This window comes from Chrysemys picta, chromosome 5 (genome assembly GCF_011386835.1).
Source record: "Chrysemys picta bellii isolate R12L10 chromosome 5, ASM1138683v2, whole genome shotgun sequence".
NCBI lineage: Eukaryota > Metazoa > Chordata > Testudines > Emydidae > Chrysemys > Chrysemys picta.
Genome location: NC_088795.1, coordinates 118,093,336 through 118,109,975, shown reverse-complemented (window position 1 = coordinate 118,109,975; position 16,640 = coordinate 118,093,336). Strand labels below are relative to the sequence as shown.

Here is a 16,640-nt window from a genome sequence, read left to right as displayed (position 1 = left end):
GCAATAATTCTGTTTGCTATTTCATAGTATTTATTAACCTTCAACTCCTTGTAAATGGGTAGTGGTCCCAAAATGCTCCTAACCATACTAATTCTCTCTGTCTTGGAGAGAGCTCTCAACTCTCTTATACTTTTGAGTTGGCCCTAAGACCTGGTCTGGCTGCCAGGATGAGTCAGCAGAAGAGCTCTGTATTTCTATACAGCATTTGTAAAATCATATAACAGGTTGTAGTTCTTCCGCTTGTGATGCTTCCTTATGCTGGATAATAAATTACTATAGTGTCCCTCCATTTTATCAGAAAGTATTTCCTAAAAAGGCTGTTAGGGACTGATCAAATACCTTGAAGTCCTCTCCATCCTCAGAGCTTTGCTTAGCAGCTTCTTGCCGGGCATGCTGGAGCAAGGCCTGCCCAATCACTTGTTCCATGTGCTGCTGCACAAGCTGAAGAGCTTCTTGGATTTCTGCAACTAACTGCTGATGAAATTCCAAACGTGTTTGTTGAGTTTCCTCCTCCAGCTTCTCCTCTTCTTCCAGAATGTGAGATTCCTAGTAATCAGATAAAAGCTATAAGACAGCTAACATTCCACTACATATCTTTATGGCCAAATAACTGGGCGTTAGACTCTTGATTCTTTAGGAGACAAAGACATCCTTGGGATAAGTCCGTTGATCTTAATAGCTATATTGAAGTTGTGTGACCCTATTGTATGTGTGGTTTTTAAAGGAAATTCCTTTCACCCCTGCAACAAGGCTGTCTTTGACTACATCTATATGTACCTATTTCTGGCTCCCTCCAGAGATAGGTGAGTGGTTGTGTATTTAGAATGTTCATCATGTGTACTACTAGGGGGTAGTGTGCTGCTGAAGGTGTCCTCTTTGAGATAAGATTTGAAATTGAGGTATTGACCACTTCTGGGAGCTAAGCTTTCAACAGCTAGTGTGTTAACCTCAGTGACCTGGCTTTATTCCAATCTGTGTAACTTCAATTGCTTACCACTGTTTCAATTGTTTTGTATTTTTCTTTCCATTTTGTCCTAAACTGTTGTTCAGTTTTGCTAGGCATGGTTAAATGGATGATGCGTTTCACCCCAGAGGCAGCTGCATTGAATGAAGCAATTCTCATATGGAAAGTGGAAAAACTACTTTGAGATCCTTTGAAGTTCAAGGCACTAAGTAAGAACTATGCTCAGGCACTCAGATAAGATGGTGATGAGGGCAGTATATTGTAAGGTCTTAGAAGATAATACTAATGCAAAACACCTGTTTTCTCTAGAAGGCTGAGAGAGGGGGGAAATGAGGCACATTTTAAACATATATTCAGTAAAAGCCAGAGAGAATAAGTAAGGTAAAAAGACTTTGTAGACAGGAACATATTCCAGGCACTGCAATTATTTCTATATCCCTTGACTCTGTCTGCTATAAATGCTATTTACTTAATTGATACCTATTAGTGATGGCAGAAGCTGGTCAGGTGCTGCTTGCACACAGCAAACTAGGGATTTGTTGAATCCCAAGAAGTCCCTCCAAATGGGAAGAACTGAAAAGACCACATTTCTGAAGCAAATTCTCTGTGCTACCCACCTGTGAGCGTACAGAAAGCTAACACATAAATAACATGGCATAGCTCACTGCTGAGGGATCTTGGGCAAGTCTCTTCACTTCTGTGCCTCAGTTTTTCCATCTGTAAAATGGGGATAATGATACTGACTATAGCTGGTTGAAAAAATTTCAGCAAGACTTTTCTATTGAAAACTGTTTTGCCAAAACTGAAATGTTTTGTGCAAATGTGATGGTTTCAATGAAAATTTCATCAGGAAGTTTCTCAGCTCCAGGCTGGAATTTCTGAAGGTACGGGGGGGAGAGAGAGAGAGAGACAGAAACCAACCCACTCTGAATTAGCAGAACAGGGAGCTGAAACTGGTTTCCTACATCCAACATAAATGCTCTAACTACTAGGCTACTGGCTGGGGAGGTGTGTGGTGGGGAGGGGTTGGTCTCTGTCTCATGTTTTTTTTTATGAAAAATTCCAGAAGCTCTAATTTTTGATCTGCAGTGGAACAAAAATAAATTTTGAAACCTTGAAATTTTTTGCAAAATGGAATTGTTTACCAGCCAGTCCTAATACTGATCTCTTCTGTAAAGTGCTTGAAGATCTGCTGATGAAAAGTGCTAAATAAGTGCAAGGTACTGTTGTTATAGCAGACAGCTTCCAGGAGAAATAGTTCAGTGTTTAAAAACAATATGTCATGTAGGGCTCAGGTTATTCAGATGAGTCCCATGATTACAGCAGATTTCAAATCCTTCGGATTGAGTCTTTATACTGTGACACATCTTGTCCTTTCAAATCAAAATGTCACACTAATATGAAAAAACTATGAGAAGTCCTTGTGGCACCTTAGAGACTAAAATTTATTGGGGCATAAGCTTTCGTGGGCTAAAACCCACGGATGAAGTGGGTTTTAGCCCACGAAAGCTTATGCCCCAATAAATTTTAGTCTCTAAGGTGCCACAAGGACTCCTCGTAGTTTTTGCTGATACAAACTAACCTGGACACTGCTCTGAAACCTGACACTACTGTAAGTAAGGGAGCAGATGGGATAAAACAGGAACAAGATTGAAGAGAGTGTTCATGAAAACTGCATTTCAAATAAATATTATTTAGAATGAAATGTGGGACATGCTTTTCTTTCTCTTTTTATTTTGAGATTAAGCTTCCCACAAAATAAAATGAATCTGGCAGCTGCGCCAAGTAACTACATTCCTCACGGAAAGTAAGAAATGAGAGTAGCACTATAACTACCCACAGGTATTTTGCAAGGTGAGGGTGCCCATGTTAATGCTGGACTGTTTTGACACATCTTTATTTATAATTCAGGCAGATGTTTCTGATTCTTTTTTTTGTTAAGCCAACAGGAATTTTATTTATCCGTTTTTTTTTTTTACAAGGCACAAATGTCATCTCATCATAGTTGAACTTTGGGTTTGTGTTGCTGTTTTCCTGAATGACATTTACATTTTTATACTAAATTAGAAGATTCATTGCCCCCATTATGCTGTCTGGCAGCACATCTAAAATGGTGTATGCTCAAATTTAAATGAGTTTTTAAAAATACTGTAAAAGTAAACCATTTACAGACTCTCAGGTCTGGTCTATACTACCCGCCTGAATCGGCAGGTAGAAATCGACCTCTCGGGGATCGATTTATCGCGTCCCGTCGGGACGCGACAATCGATCCCCGAATCGGCGCTCTAACTCCACCAGCGGAGGTGGTAGTAAGCGCCGCCGACAAAAAGCGGCAGAAGTCGATTTTGCCGCCGTCCTCACAACGGAGTAAGTCGGCTGCAATATGTCGAATTCAGCTACGCTATTCACGTAGCTGAATTTGCGTATCTTAAATCGACTCCCCGCTGTAGTGTAGATGTACCCTTAGTCAGACAATCTAAGTTATCCCCTCCCATCCTTACTCATGTAAGGGATCTGGATTCTAGTTTTGGAGGATCCCATTTAACGTTCTTGGATTTTGTCTTTTTTTTTTTTTTTTTTTTGCTAGTCAGCTCCTTCCCCTTTCTCCTATGGCAGGGGGAATCATAAAGTGCTGTTCTTGGCAGTTTGTGGCTGGCCTCTGCAGAGCAGTACAAGAGGGGAAGGATGAAAAAACACTCCTTATGCCCTGCATCTGATCTATCCAGATCTATCTTGCTGAGGAACATAGTCTCTGCTGCAGATCAGTGTCCATGTGGGTATCAAGTGGGAGGTAGGTTAAATGGAAGGAATGTGGAAAAAAGTGTTTTGTTTTTTCATCTTTAATCTGCGGCATTATTTATAATACCCAAGACTCTTCCATTCAGTAGGGACTACTTTGATGGACAAAGCCATACCAAATGGGTATCCTAATTATACTGGGATCTAGTTGCAGACAGAGTTGCCGACCCTCCTACTTAAGGCCCGAAATGAAAGATCAGAGTCAAACAATAGGCAGGCAATTGAAGAAAGACCAGGGTTGAGTTGCACAGAAGCTACTCATCTGCTACAGGTGAAGTTAGCTTCTGAAGGCACTCTCCATAGGTCATACAGCTACATTGTGTTTCATAGGAAATTCAACCTTATATATCCAGCAGTGTTGGCTGGGGTGGGGACTAACCTGAGTGCCTGATGGGAGTGTTGATATTTGAAATCTGTAATAAGTATACATAAGAACATAACTGAACTGAAGATTAACCTTCCAGAAAGGTCATGCAGATACAAACTATACTTCTTTCCTGGAAGCAGACACTCAAGATGAATATATTTAACTCCCATCAACTCTAGAAATACATAAAATAGATCAACTAGAGGATGTTGCTGAGTTAGGGAAGGAAAAAGAGAAGACGGCCAGCCTCTCGAGTGGATGTGAACGACCACCACAGAACATATTTTTGGGTCTGTTGAGAGACATAAGAACCCTTTACCCCAATGAAGGGCCTTTACAGTGCATTATTACTCGCTGCTCTGGTGGGAACTTCTCTCATCTTGTTGCATGGGCTTGTTTCCTTTACATGCTAGCACTGTATGTTTCAACTGTTGCTTTCATATCAAATAAAAAACAAAAATCTTTGTTATTCTTGCTAAAGTAGCCTTACAGTTAAAGGAGGAGTGATGTCCTTTGTATACCTAAGGCTGCAGGAAACCATAATTTTCTATTGAAACGATGATACTTGTGCTAAGGCACTTTACATGTCAATGATGGGTAAATTTTTGAATAGAGGTTATTTCTTTTCCTTGTCATTCTTTAATTTTTTGGGACTCCTAAGACTGCTTTCAATGCCAGACATTATACAAGGCAAGAACTCTGGCGAAAATGGTCAGGAAACTATAAATACCATTGCGTTCTGTAGTTGCCACTGGTGTTCATCTTGACAGTGTGAGGAACTCTTTTGCAGAGTATGTTGTTCTCTTAGCTCCTGAAGCAAGCTTTTCTTCTGGGACATTTTCATGTGAGTCAGAGTAGCCATAGCGACGTTTCGGACAGCTAACCTTCTGAGAACCGAACACAGCAAGAGCCTGTGTTTCCGAAATATGTATTTAGCAGACCTGTGAAAGGGATCATGGCTTTTTAATCTCCATTTATCAACCAAACTACTTTATTTTGCGTATTTATGTTCAACAATGATGGTTGTGACTCATAGATGAAAGAGTTGCAACAAATACAATGCAGGGTCTGTCATACAAATGATATTCCCAAAATGCTTTACAGAGTTATACAGTACAGGTGTCACTATGACAATTTTCCAATTTTGTAGTGACAAAGTAAAAAAAAAAAAAAAAAAAAGGAGAGGAGGCAAAGAAATTAAGAAGCCTATATAATGGAGTAAAAGATTTCTTCATTTGAAATGAGATGGAAAGTGCATGTAGCTGGATATACGGGAAGGTTATTCCAAATTTCAGGAGCTGCAGCGCACTCTTTTGCCACCAGCAGTGATGGTACTGTGTGGTGGGACAGAGATGAGACAAGTGTTAGTTGAGTGGAGGGGAGCGAGGAAGTTCATGGTGCATTTTAAGAAATAGAGGGCAATTTTGAGCCACCCCCTGACATGGATGGGGAGCTAAGGGAATTGTCTGAGGATGTGGGGCAAGGTAGGCATGCAGCTACAGTGTGTGTTGTGTGTGTTAGAAGGGTGGCATCAGCTTTCTGAACATAATGGAGATTCAGGACATGGAAGTCCTGGAGAAGAATTGAATAGCCAGAGGAAATAAAGGAATACTAAGGACTTATGCAAAAGGTGGTGTCAAGACTGTGGTATACAGTGGCATATTGCAGAGACAGTGATAGGTAGATCTGCATGCATACTCTAGGAGAATGTCTGCTACTCTGAAATCTATGTCAAAGTCATAGTCCAATGAAGACGCTTGGTGACTTAAAGAAAAAAGACAGACGGAAGACCTGGAGTTGTGTTGATTGAGAAGGCTACTCCTGCCCAAAGGAACTGTATCTGAGACATTTAGCTGAAATAGAGGAGATGGAAGTTGTAGTTTTCTTCATTAAGACAGGAAGTGGGCAGGAAGAAGTAAATGGTATGTACAGTTGTATATCGGATTAAAAGCAGAAAGGATTAAAGGTCAAGAGAGAAGACCAGTGAACTGAGCACTTCATCTTGTGGGAGGCTATGGTTGGTGTATAGCAGGGACCCTGGCCTGCTACAAAGTGAGACAGAGAAATCAAGTTCCTAGGTAGCAGGCAAATTTATGAGTGCAAAGTTAGGGGTGATTCAGAAAAAAGAATAAATGTACTGAGAACAAACCCTTTGACAAACCACAGATTGTCCTACCAGGAAGAAAGATCCATGTGTAACCCATCATGATCACTAGTAAGCATTAATATGACATAGTGAGGATGTCTGCTTTTCCTTATCATAGGATTTTTGCAGATTTAGCTAGTGGAAAAATTAATGCTCATTCAATTTAAAACCTATGGTAATTCTCTCTCTGTATGAATAATTGAAGAGTCCCTCTTCATCACTCCCCACCCAAGCCTGGATTATCCTAGAGTTTTTCATTATACCTGCAGTTTTACAGCATTGCTTAAAAGTGATAAGACCATACTCACTCCTCACTGAGGCCACCTAATCGGCTTAAAACACCTTGGATAATCTTCTCATGTTTCTCAGACAGGTGTTTTTGCATCACAGCAGACAGAGCATACTCCTTGGTCCATAGCTAAAAGAAGAGGGGGAAACCCCACAATGTTAAGATTTCCTCATTTTAATAACTTTTAAATGGTGCAATACTGTGAATTAGGTTTTTATTCTGTAATGTGTTTATGAACAATGTTACAGACCCTCATTTCCATGCTCTCAAATACAGAATTCACACTGCAGTATTTACAGATGCCCCTGCTGTCAAGCTATGCTGTTCAGTAGTATTTTTTCCAATACATATGGGACTGATGCAAAGCTCATTGAAGACACTGGGAGTCTTTGCACAGACTTCAGTAGGCCTTGGCAGGGCTGAGAGGTGCTTCCCATTGATTTGACTTTGTGGTCTCTTCATTTGTCTGGCAGAGGGAAACCAAACAAACAGGCACAATAATATTTTAATGAGTGATGTCTGTGAGCTTCAAAGGTGGGTTTTTTTTTTTTTTTTGGAACACTGAATAAAATCATACCCGAAGACCCTTTCTGAAGGGCAGTGTGTTTTTTACTTTCCCTGAACAAGGTGAAAATGTTGTCATCTTGCATCAGATGACATATTCCATACAGAGAGACAAGGTGGGGGAGGTAATATATTTTATTGGACCATATCTTTTATTACCTCCCCCACTTTATCTCTCTAATATCCTGAGACCGACAGGCTATAACAATACTGCATATTCCATACAGTTCACAAGGTAAGGGAGATAATGTTGTCTAGTGGTTGGAAAAGGAGATTGGGGTCTGCACTTACAGATTCCATTTACGACTTTACCACTCAGCCACTGTGCAGCTTTGGACAAGGAGTTTAATCTGCTGGTGTCTCAATTTACCCATTTGTGAAATAAAATTTCAATTAACTCTCCTCCCCTGGCTCTCCCAACGCAGCTTGTTTGATCAATATATCTGTCTTTTAGACTGTAAACATTTTGGGGCAGGGACTGTCCTTAACTTCATTTTGTGCTGTGCTAACAATACTGCCAGCACTAAACCTATAACAATATGGGCACGTATGCCCTAAGCGCTTCTATTACTGAAGGCTGAAGCATTATGTTTTTAGGCTGCACTGGAGCCAAATGACTGTTGGGTGAAATTCAAGGTACTAGTTAGGCTGAGAGAGAGACTTAAAGTTATTTTAAAGTTTTATCTCAAGATGTCATCTCAAGAACTGCCTCCCATCCACTTTGTGATCTGTGCTCATCCAGAACGTTTTCTGCTGGAGTAAGTGGACAACGCACCACTTAAGTTGAGAGAGCTGAGCCCATTAACCCCAGCAGAGAATTGGACCCTACCACAAGGTGAGATGCTTGCAGGTGCTGATGGTAAAGCTTGATACTGGGTCTTCCTATCTGATATTCACTCCTTGTGGACATTACTGAGCCCACCTAGCTTTTGGAAGGATACCTATTTGGTAAGATGCACCTATTTGGCCAGGACATCTAAAATGATGAAATCCTGGATTCGTAGCTGACTGGTAAAGCTGCAAGCAGGTGCAGCTGCAGGTGTCAAATTAAGCTTTATAAAGCCCTTGGATACCACAGAGATGGGTTCCATCTAAATGCCTGTAATAAAATAATTGTACCAATATCTCTCTTTGGGCCATTCTGTTCATGGATAGGGTGGTGAGACACAGACCTACCTGCGGTTCACTACTCTGTATCAGCTGCTTGTGTCAGGACTGACATACACACTACACGTAACACACTGTTGTCATAATCTGTAGCTAAATGGTGCCATGTAAGATACCACTGGAAAACTAACAACTCCCTGATCATTAATATTCTTCCATGATGTAAGTACAGGGTACATTCAAAGAGTTACAAGTATGTGCTAGAATTATGTTCTTGAAATGCGTTTGGCAAGCACTGCATAAGCCCAGTCTGTCTTAGACAAAGAAAATGTGTATTCTATTGTCCTCAGGCACAGATAATGAAGGCATATTTACATAAAACGGAAACTAAGCCATCATCCTTGCATGTGTGGGAGACTGCCTTGGGGTGGGGGTGGGGCTAAAAACTTCAAATAACTAAATCAACGGATTGTATACAATATTACTGTATTGTAAAAGTGGATCAAGTAAGGTCTTTTCTGGAAGCTAATGACACACTGGTGATCAATATCTTTGTGAAATATATGTATTAATACTATATGAGGAAATGTAGATAATTAATGATATTAAGCTTTAAAATCTGTGCCCAAACACAGAGAGAGAGAGGTTTTCTCTTAGCTGCCTTTCCTCTTGTCTCCAATGAAATTAACCAAACTGTGACCCAAAACATGGAGGATGGGAAGTCTACAGGAAGGGAAGAACAGCACGAGGTCATCCCGAGTGTCTGGACAAAACCGTGAGGTTTGGGAAGTTTCAAGGAAAAAGAATAAGCCATCCTGGCATCCATCACTGAACAAGGGGCCAGAGCTCTTGCAAGCTGGGAAAGATGGGCTCTTTAACCAATGGGGTTGAAGTGTTCTGGAACAAAAGATTCATAAGAAATCAACCTTGAACGTACTGAGTTAAATCTTAGCCATTAGAAAGCGCATTTTTACTTTTTGTTTGTTTGTAACCCTCTCTAACTTTATTTCTTTTACTTTGCATCACATAACCTATGTTCTTTTGTTAATCAACTTGGTTTACTTTTAGGCTAAACCAACCCAGTGCTGTGTTTGAATGGAGGTGATTGTTAACTCCAGTGAATGTGGCAAGCCGCTGAGTATTATCTCTTTAACAGAGCAAACAAACCATATTATTTCTCTGAATGGTCTAGGAAAGGGCCGGATGTTGCAGATCACACAGGTTTCTGGGAAAATTTGGGACTGGGGGTTTTGGGGTCATCTTGCTAGGGGTAACCAAAGCTGGTGGAAACCAGTGTAGAGCTGTTGTGTTGTAGGCAGACTGCTGAGTTCAGTGTACTGAATCCGGGTTGTACAGCACACAGACACTCCGGATACTGCACGGTTGTCTGCTGGTGTCCAGGCTGTGAGCCAGACCAGTTAAAGCAGCCAGTGTTACAGAGCAGGGAGTGACACAAACCCTTACTGGTCTGAACTGCACCTTGGGTTGTGAAAAGGCTACCAGTTGTTTCCTAGCTAACTGCATATCCCAAGAGAGCCCTTTCATTTCTAAAACTTCTCCACGGTGCTATGTATTGTGTGCTCTCTCTCTTTGAGCAGTTCGGATGAGAAGAGCTGAGCAGACTTTTTAATTTTCAGAAAGGGATTTTAGAGATGGACAGTGAATGGCTGCTCTCTTGCCATTGCTTTTTGGATACCTGGCTATTGACAGAGAAGTCATTTTTAGGTGTTTATATGCCAGTTTATTCTCTAATATTTTGTGGATTAACTTAATAAGGAGAGAGACTATTATTTTTGCAATCAAACAAAAAGCCAAATTTGTCCATTCCAGACAGGTGCAAGCCGAGTGACTCAGAATGATCATAAAGAAGGGAAATATATTCATTACAGTTTATTTGTTGAGCACCAACATTGTGTACAAGGCTAAGTAAACTTCCCTTTACAGAAAATGAGTGAGTCATATTTTTCACTGAGAGAACATCTAGCACAAGATCGAATCATAAATACGGATAAAGTTTCCTGTGGTGACTCCTTGGAAACAAGGACCGTTAATAAGCTGAAAAATATGTTCTGTCTCTAAGGTTCCCTCTCAATGAAAACCCTTGCAAACAGGCTTGCATAAAGAACTAGTCACATAGGCCCAGATCCTTGGTCATAATAGAGAGGAACGTACCACTGAGAGGGCATGTGCACAAAGGTAGCGTGTTGTCTCCTTTGCACTCCTATCCTCAGTCAGCTCTGCACTGGTCTGGTCCAGCCTCCATCTACAGGCCAGAGCAACATATAGGCTTATTTAAACTATGCCAATGGCCAAAGACAGCAGCTGGGCCTTGCTGGAGTCCAGGGAGCCCCCCTTTCTCCTGGGTCACGTGCTGGCTCTATGCCTACAGAGGGTCTCCCCTTATATGCACCTCTTCAGAGCTGCTTTGAACTACTGATGTGGCACAGCAAGATCCAAAGTCAAGAGAGAATCTGGGCCCTAGTCAGATAAGTGTTTGTCAGGCAAACTGAAAGGGAAGGCCTGGAGAGAAGACTGGATTCTCTGCTGCACTGAGCTTCCACAGCTGCACCAGGGAGCTGTGTAAGGTGTTAACGCTTATAGCTGGTTACAGTTCCTGCATTCTCAGAGTGGCTCTGTGTGACTCTAAGCCCCAGCACAGGTTAGAGATGCCACGGGGCTGCTCTAACTTCCACCACCTGAGTATGGTCCCTGAGTGTGTGCTTGTTACTCCATGGCCTTGCCCTTGTACCAGCCTGAAAAGCAGACTGGGAGCACTGAAGGGAGAAGGTGGGACTATCAGGAAAGCTGGTGCAGCCTATACCATCCTCCTGTGCACCAGGCTGCGTGGGGAGGGACTGTATGCCCCTGAAGCACAATCCTTCCCTGAACTATCCTGAGGTGGCAAGCCACAGCACTTCCCCTTCAGTACATAACTGTGTCTAAGTGGTTCAGTTTGGCCCTAAATACTATTAAAATCTCACAGGTCAGTGTTATACCCAGCTTATGGATGGGCAAACTGAGGTACAGTGGGAGGGCTGGGTGATTCTGGTACTGAGGGTCAGCGGCTGGACTGGAACTTAAAAGCTCTGATTCCTCATCCCGTTCTAACCACTACAGACCACTCTCAATACAGGAACAATAACTGAAGTGGGAGTATTGAGGTTGGAGAGGAATGTAACTAAAAGGCATGCTAGACTACTTGAAAAGAAGAGCTATTTCAGTCACTGTGACATATTGAACATCCGCCAGATTCAGAGAGGGAGATAAGATGCACATGATATGTCAAAATTGATTGCGTAAGCAGACTCTGACCTTTGTGGGAGTCAAACTAGGGATCCGGAAGGCTCACTGATGGAAGCCCCTTCCTCCTCCTGTGTCTCTGTACGTTTTGCTGCAGCTTTGTTTCCTGGCAACAGGCCAATTATGTGATCTGCTGAAGCAGTGGGCACTGCTCTCCGCCAACAAGAGAGTGGAATAGCTCTCCACTATGCAACCAAAACTATACAATTTTGTGAGTTACCCTCAGACACAATGGCTAACTGAACACTGCTATGAGCTCACTTGCATGTTCTCTCTTCCCCTCTCCCCGCCCCCCCGACCCCCATTTCCCCTCTGGAATTTAAAAAGGAGGAGAGGATGCTGACATTTTTAGCACATAGAAAGGAATGTTGCTCGGCCAGCCTGTAGATGGTGTGTGATGCATACTGAATGCCAGGTAACACAGTTAACCAAGCCCAGCATCTGGCTGTGTATAACTAGTGCACAGACCTTAACTTTATTTTCTCTAAGTTGTGAGCTAGGGGGCTACAATGCAAATTGCTCACCACTTCTTTTCATTCTTAATTTATTCCCATTTGCACCTGTTGTGTCCTCTAGGTTGCAGGGAAAATTAAACTATCAAAATGTCTCTTAAAACCCCCACAAAGCAATGAAATAAAGAGGATTTTTTCTAAAGGGACTCCCATCCCAGATGTGCTCTAAATCGCTGAGTGCAAAGAAAAATAAAATCCGCTACATGTTAAAGGCATCTTGAATCACCTTGATAAGAAAGCTGCAGGCCCCTTAGGAAAAGTACTCTGGAAATGGAGACTAACGAATTATGTAGAATAGTTGATCATATGCTCTTACTTTCTTCAAAATGCAGATGAGAGCTTTGTGCCTTACATAATTATGCCTTGTAAATTAAAATGTATGTAAATTCTATTGTATATGTATATATTGATTCCTATCCCATCCTCATCACTGTAGTAGCTGAGTGTCTTCCAGTAGGGCATTAAGTGACATGACTAACATTTGTCGTGTGGTTCATTCTCATCTTCGCCCTTGGGGAAGAATTGTGTGTGCGGTTAAATGTTTGTTTTGGTTGGGTTTTGTTTTTCGGTTTTTTTAAACGTGCACACCAGAGAAGACAGGTTGAAGATATGCACCTTACACTTGGAGTGGAACGTGGTGAGGTCTTCGATGGTTCTTAGGGAAATTTACCAGCACAGCTATGCTGGTATAATTATATTGCTAAGCTCTGCTGTACACCTACCTGTGTGGATGCTCTCTTTGGGGATTGAGTGCCTTTTAGTTTAAACCAATTCCAATGAGACATAAAATCAACAACAAAAAAGACACTAAATCTTGAAGAGAGCATCCACATGGACAGTTATACCAGCAAGTTATAACAGTATAATTATACTGGCACATTTCTGCCTGTCCATTTCCCAAAGCAGATATGCCCTTAGTTCGTGTGGAAGTTTGTTCCACAATTTCGGACAGGCCTTCATGAAAGCTCTTTTGGATAGACAAGTGTTACATTGAAAAATGACCAGTACAATTATGATGGCACTTTAGAGAGGGGTGTGATGATTAGATAATAGCTATTTCTATATTATAATTCTATGATAATTAACATAATTGTCTGCTAAAGCCTTTATTCTTTTAAAAAAGAAATATATGAAACATTATCCTTTACTTGGCCATCCCATCATGAATGTTGCGATGCACTAAAACCGGAGGGTTATTCAACTGCCTCATTTAAATTTGGAATACATGCTTGGGATTGAACTGAATGGCTGCTGAATTCTGTTTTATAGTGCTGTTTAAACAGCCGTTAGCCTCAGTGGAGTTAACACTGCTAGATATGTCTACACTACCGCGGTAAGTCGACCTACGCTACGCAACTCCAGCTGCATGAATAATGTAGCTGGAATCGACATAACTTAGGTCAAGTTACCATGGGGTCTACACCATGGGGGGTTGATGGGAGAAAATCTCCCGTTGACTTACCTTACTCTTGTTGGGGGTAGAGTAAAGGGGTCGACTGGAGAGCGATCTGCAGTCGATTTGGTGGGTCTTTACTAGACCCGCTAAATCGACCGCTGGTGGATCGACCTCAGAGCATCGATCTCTGCTGTAGTGTAGACCAGCCCTGAGGAGGATATGTAATGTTCTCTTCACCATGCAGTGACACATACACCTGCACCACACAGATACAGTTATTCTGAAGATGTGCTGGAGGCCCCTACATCACGGAGGATAAGTATAAATGACTTTGAAATAAGGCAGTTTGGAGAGCAAGCTTGATATCTCAGTACATTTTATCACTAGCTAATTTCAGATCTTTAGAGACGAGCTAATGGAACTACCTTCTTAGCTCTCTACTCAATAAATGCCAGTGGTATTACGATTGTGGGTGCCTAAATGGCATCATTATGAAGGGATTCCAGACTATTTGTTCTTTCTCCATCACTTTCTTTGTTTTCCCCTTGTAGCTCTTCTCTCCCTCCTCCTCTGCTCCATTTTCTAATTTCCTTTTTTCTTTCCTCTCCCACTTACAACTCTGAATTTCCTTGCTCTCTCACTTATTCCCGGCTAGAATGCCACCGTGTCTTGATTTTCCATTTCTGGCCACCACTTTCAAACATTTTGTTTTTCCTGACCATGCATAGCTGTTTGGTGGCACTTCTGTGTTGCAACTCTTCTTGGGCTGGGATCCATCCAACTAGAGGGAAATCTGGCTCATTAAATCTCAGTCCCTGAGTTCAAACTCCCACCTTCTTTTCTGTTCATAGTGGGCCTAAACCAAAGCTTCCTCAAATCAATGGAAAGGCTCTCATCGAGTTCACTGGGGTTTGGATTAAATCCTAATTCCTTTGTCGCTTCATTGACTTCAAACATGTATGTCGCCCAGGACTAGATTACCTTTCATTCAAAGAGCAGAGATGACCCTTTCAAAAGCTTCCAAAGACTGGGTCTTTCTGTCAAATGGAGTGCAGTTCAGTACTGGCTTTATTTTTAAGAGACTTTCTCCAACATATAATTAAAGGGTAGAACAGGTTTTATAATGTCAAGAAAGGTAGGGAAATATGGGATTTGCATAAGTACCCTTCCTCTAGCATTTCAGCTTCCACCCTCAAAAGCTAACTTAAGCATTTGCAGGATTGGAGTCTAACTTTAATGTATTTTAACATTTTGGAGTTCCAAATGTTTGTGCAACACAGAAACAGAATAGGTGACTAAAATAACTATTTTTGAGAACAGTTGAAATAACAGGCTAGCTACATGTTCCACTCTCCGATGAAAGGAAAGATTAAAATCACCACATGAAAGGCACACGGAAAACCTCAAAACCATAGAAAAGGCGGGTGGAGCATACTTAGGAACTTTCTTTAATTTATTGTTTAAGCTTTTTATATTCTCAAGTTTTCTAAATGAATGTAAAACCACTGTATGGTAAATCACAGAACTAGCTTTAGTAGGACACTTAATATGGTCTCACACATATATCATTTTTCATGGAGGAACCCATAAGAATGGTTGTGGAGAACAGTTTCTTAACCACCTTGTGGCAGCTGATTTGCTAATTACTACCAATCAATACCTTAATTTTTATCCAATTTGGGAAAATAATTTCACTGGATTACATTTATTTAATCAGCGGATGAGATCACTGCAAGGTAGTATTGTGTGACTACTACATATGTAAATTATATCAAGACGTGCTATATAATCAAGCAGGACCATTAATACATTTTAAAAGGACAGCACAAAGTGAAAGCCCAAACAAGTGGTTAAATCGAGAACATTGAAAAACTAGTTGTAACGGACTATAAGTGTGAAATAGTTTGTGATTTGAGAATTTTGATACCTGCCACAATTTTTGAATCCATACCTGTCTTTCTTGTTGCAGTTGTTCTTGGAAGAGCTTCCACTGCTTTTGTCTACAGCTGTCCCATTTCTCTAACTGAAGGATCAAATTCTCCTGACATTCTTCTTTTAGAAGTTCACATTCTCTTAAAGACAGACCAGTCTTGGTAGGAAGAGTCTGAAGAAATAACTCTTGCACCAACTCCTCTAAAGCATGGGAAGTTCCAGAACACAGTTCCTAACAATAGAGATACAGATTCATTTATGTCATTGCTTACATCTCATTCCCTTGACCACCTTCTCCTGCTCTCTCTTGGCATCCCAATTCTCCTGCCTTACACAGCCCTTCATTTCATTCTCCCACTTTTGGTTTTGTAACTTCTATCTTCCTGCTTCTATCCAGCTGCCTGTTCTCTTGCACTCCTCTCTCTAGGGTGACCAGACGTCCCGATAAAATCGGGACCGTCCCGATATTTAGGTATTTGTCCCGCGTCCCGATTGATCTTCGGTCGGGATGCTGCACTCCGCTTTTTTTTTTTTTTTTTTTTCTCTGTCGGCAGCACTCAGCTGTTCTCGGCTTTTTTTTTTTCTTCTCCTCTGACTGCCGGCAGCACTCAGCTGTTCTCTGTTGGTTTTTTTCCCCCGCTCCTAAAAACCAGAGGCTGAAGGTATGCATACCTAAGGAAGGGTAAGCATAATCTCCACTGACTGCCCGCAGCCCTGGGCTGTTCTCAGCTCCCGCCCCCGACTGCCGGCAGCACTGGGTCACAGTAGGGAATTGGGAGAGGGAGCTGTTTGTGTCCTTACACCGGCAGCACTCGGTGTTTTGGTTTTTTTTGCTCCGCCAGTGACCCCCCTCCCCCCTTGTGTCCCGATATTTTCTTCCTGTCATCTGGTCACCCTACCTCTCTCTCTCTCTCTCCTTGAAAACTATCCTTATCCCTCCCTCCCCGCACACCTCTTTAGGAAATACTTCCCTCTTATTATTAACTCCCAGATCATCCTCCAGAACTGTTCCCCCGTATCTTCTTTTATTTAGGCCCCAATCCTGCCATCACTTAAGCACATACTCATGTGCATAAAATTTAGCAAGTCCACTGGAGTTACGGGAAAGGATGGGTCTTGTAGTTTAAGCTCTGGCCTAGCACTCAGAAGATATCAGTTTAATTCCTGGCTATGCCACAGACTTCCTCTGTGATGCTGGGCAAGTTACATAATCTCCTTCTGCCTCTGTTTACTATCTCTAAAATGGTAATTCTACTCGCTGTCT

General features: G+C 41.7%; 1 protein-coding gene across 10 annotated transcripts in view; it reads right to left on the bottom strand.

Annotated features, from left to right (window-relative positions):
* EVC (EvC ciliary complex subunit 1) overlaps positions 1–16,640 on the bottom strand; it is a 91,667-nt gene that overhangs the window by 12,365 nt on the left and 62,662 nt on the right. For all 10 annotated transcript variants that reach the window (XR_006175698.2, XR_006175699.2, XR_006175697.2 and 7 more), the window contains 4 exons: positions 15,396–15,608; positions 6,585–6,694; positions 4,861–5,071; positions 340–546 (listed from right to left, as the gene is read on the bottom strand). Coding sequence is in view for 7 of the 10 variants with exons in the window: in XM_008170160.4 (XP_008168382.2) it covers positions 340–546; positions 4,861–5,071; positions 6,585–6,694; positions 15,396–15,608 (741 nt within the window). In the remaining 3 variants the exon portion in view is untranslated. The remainder of the gene's footprint in view (positions 1–339; positions 547–4,860; positions 5,072–6,584; positions 6,695–15,395; positions 15,609–16,640) is intronic.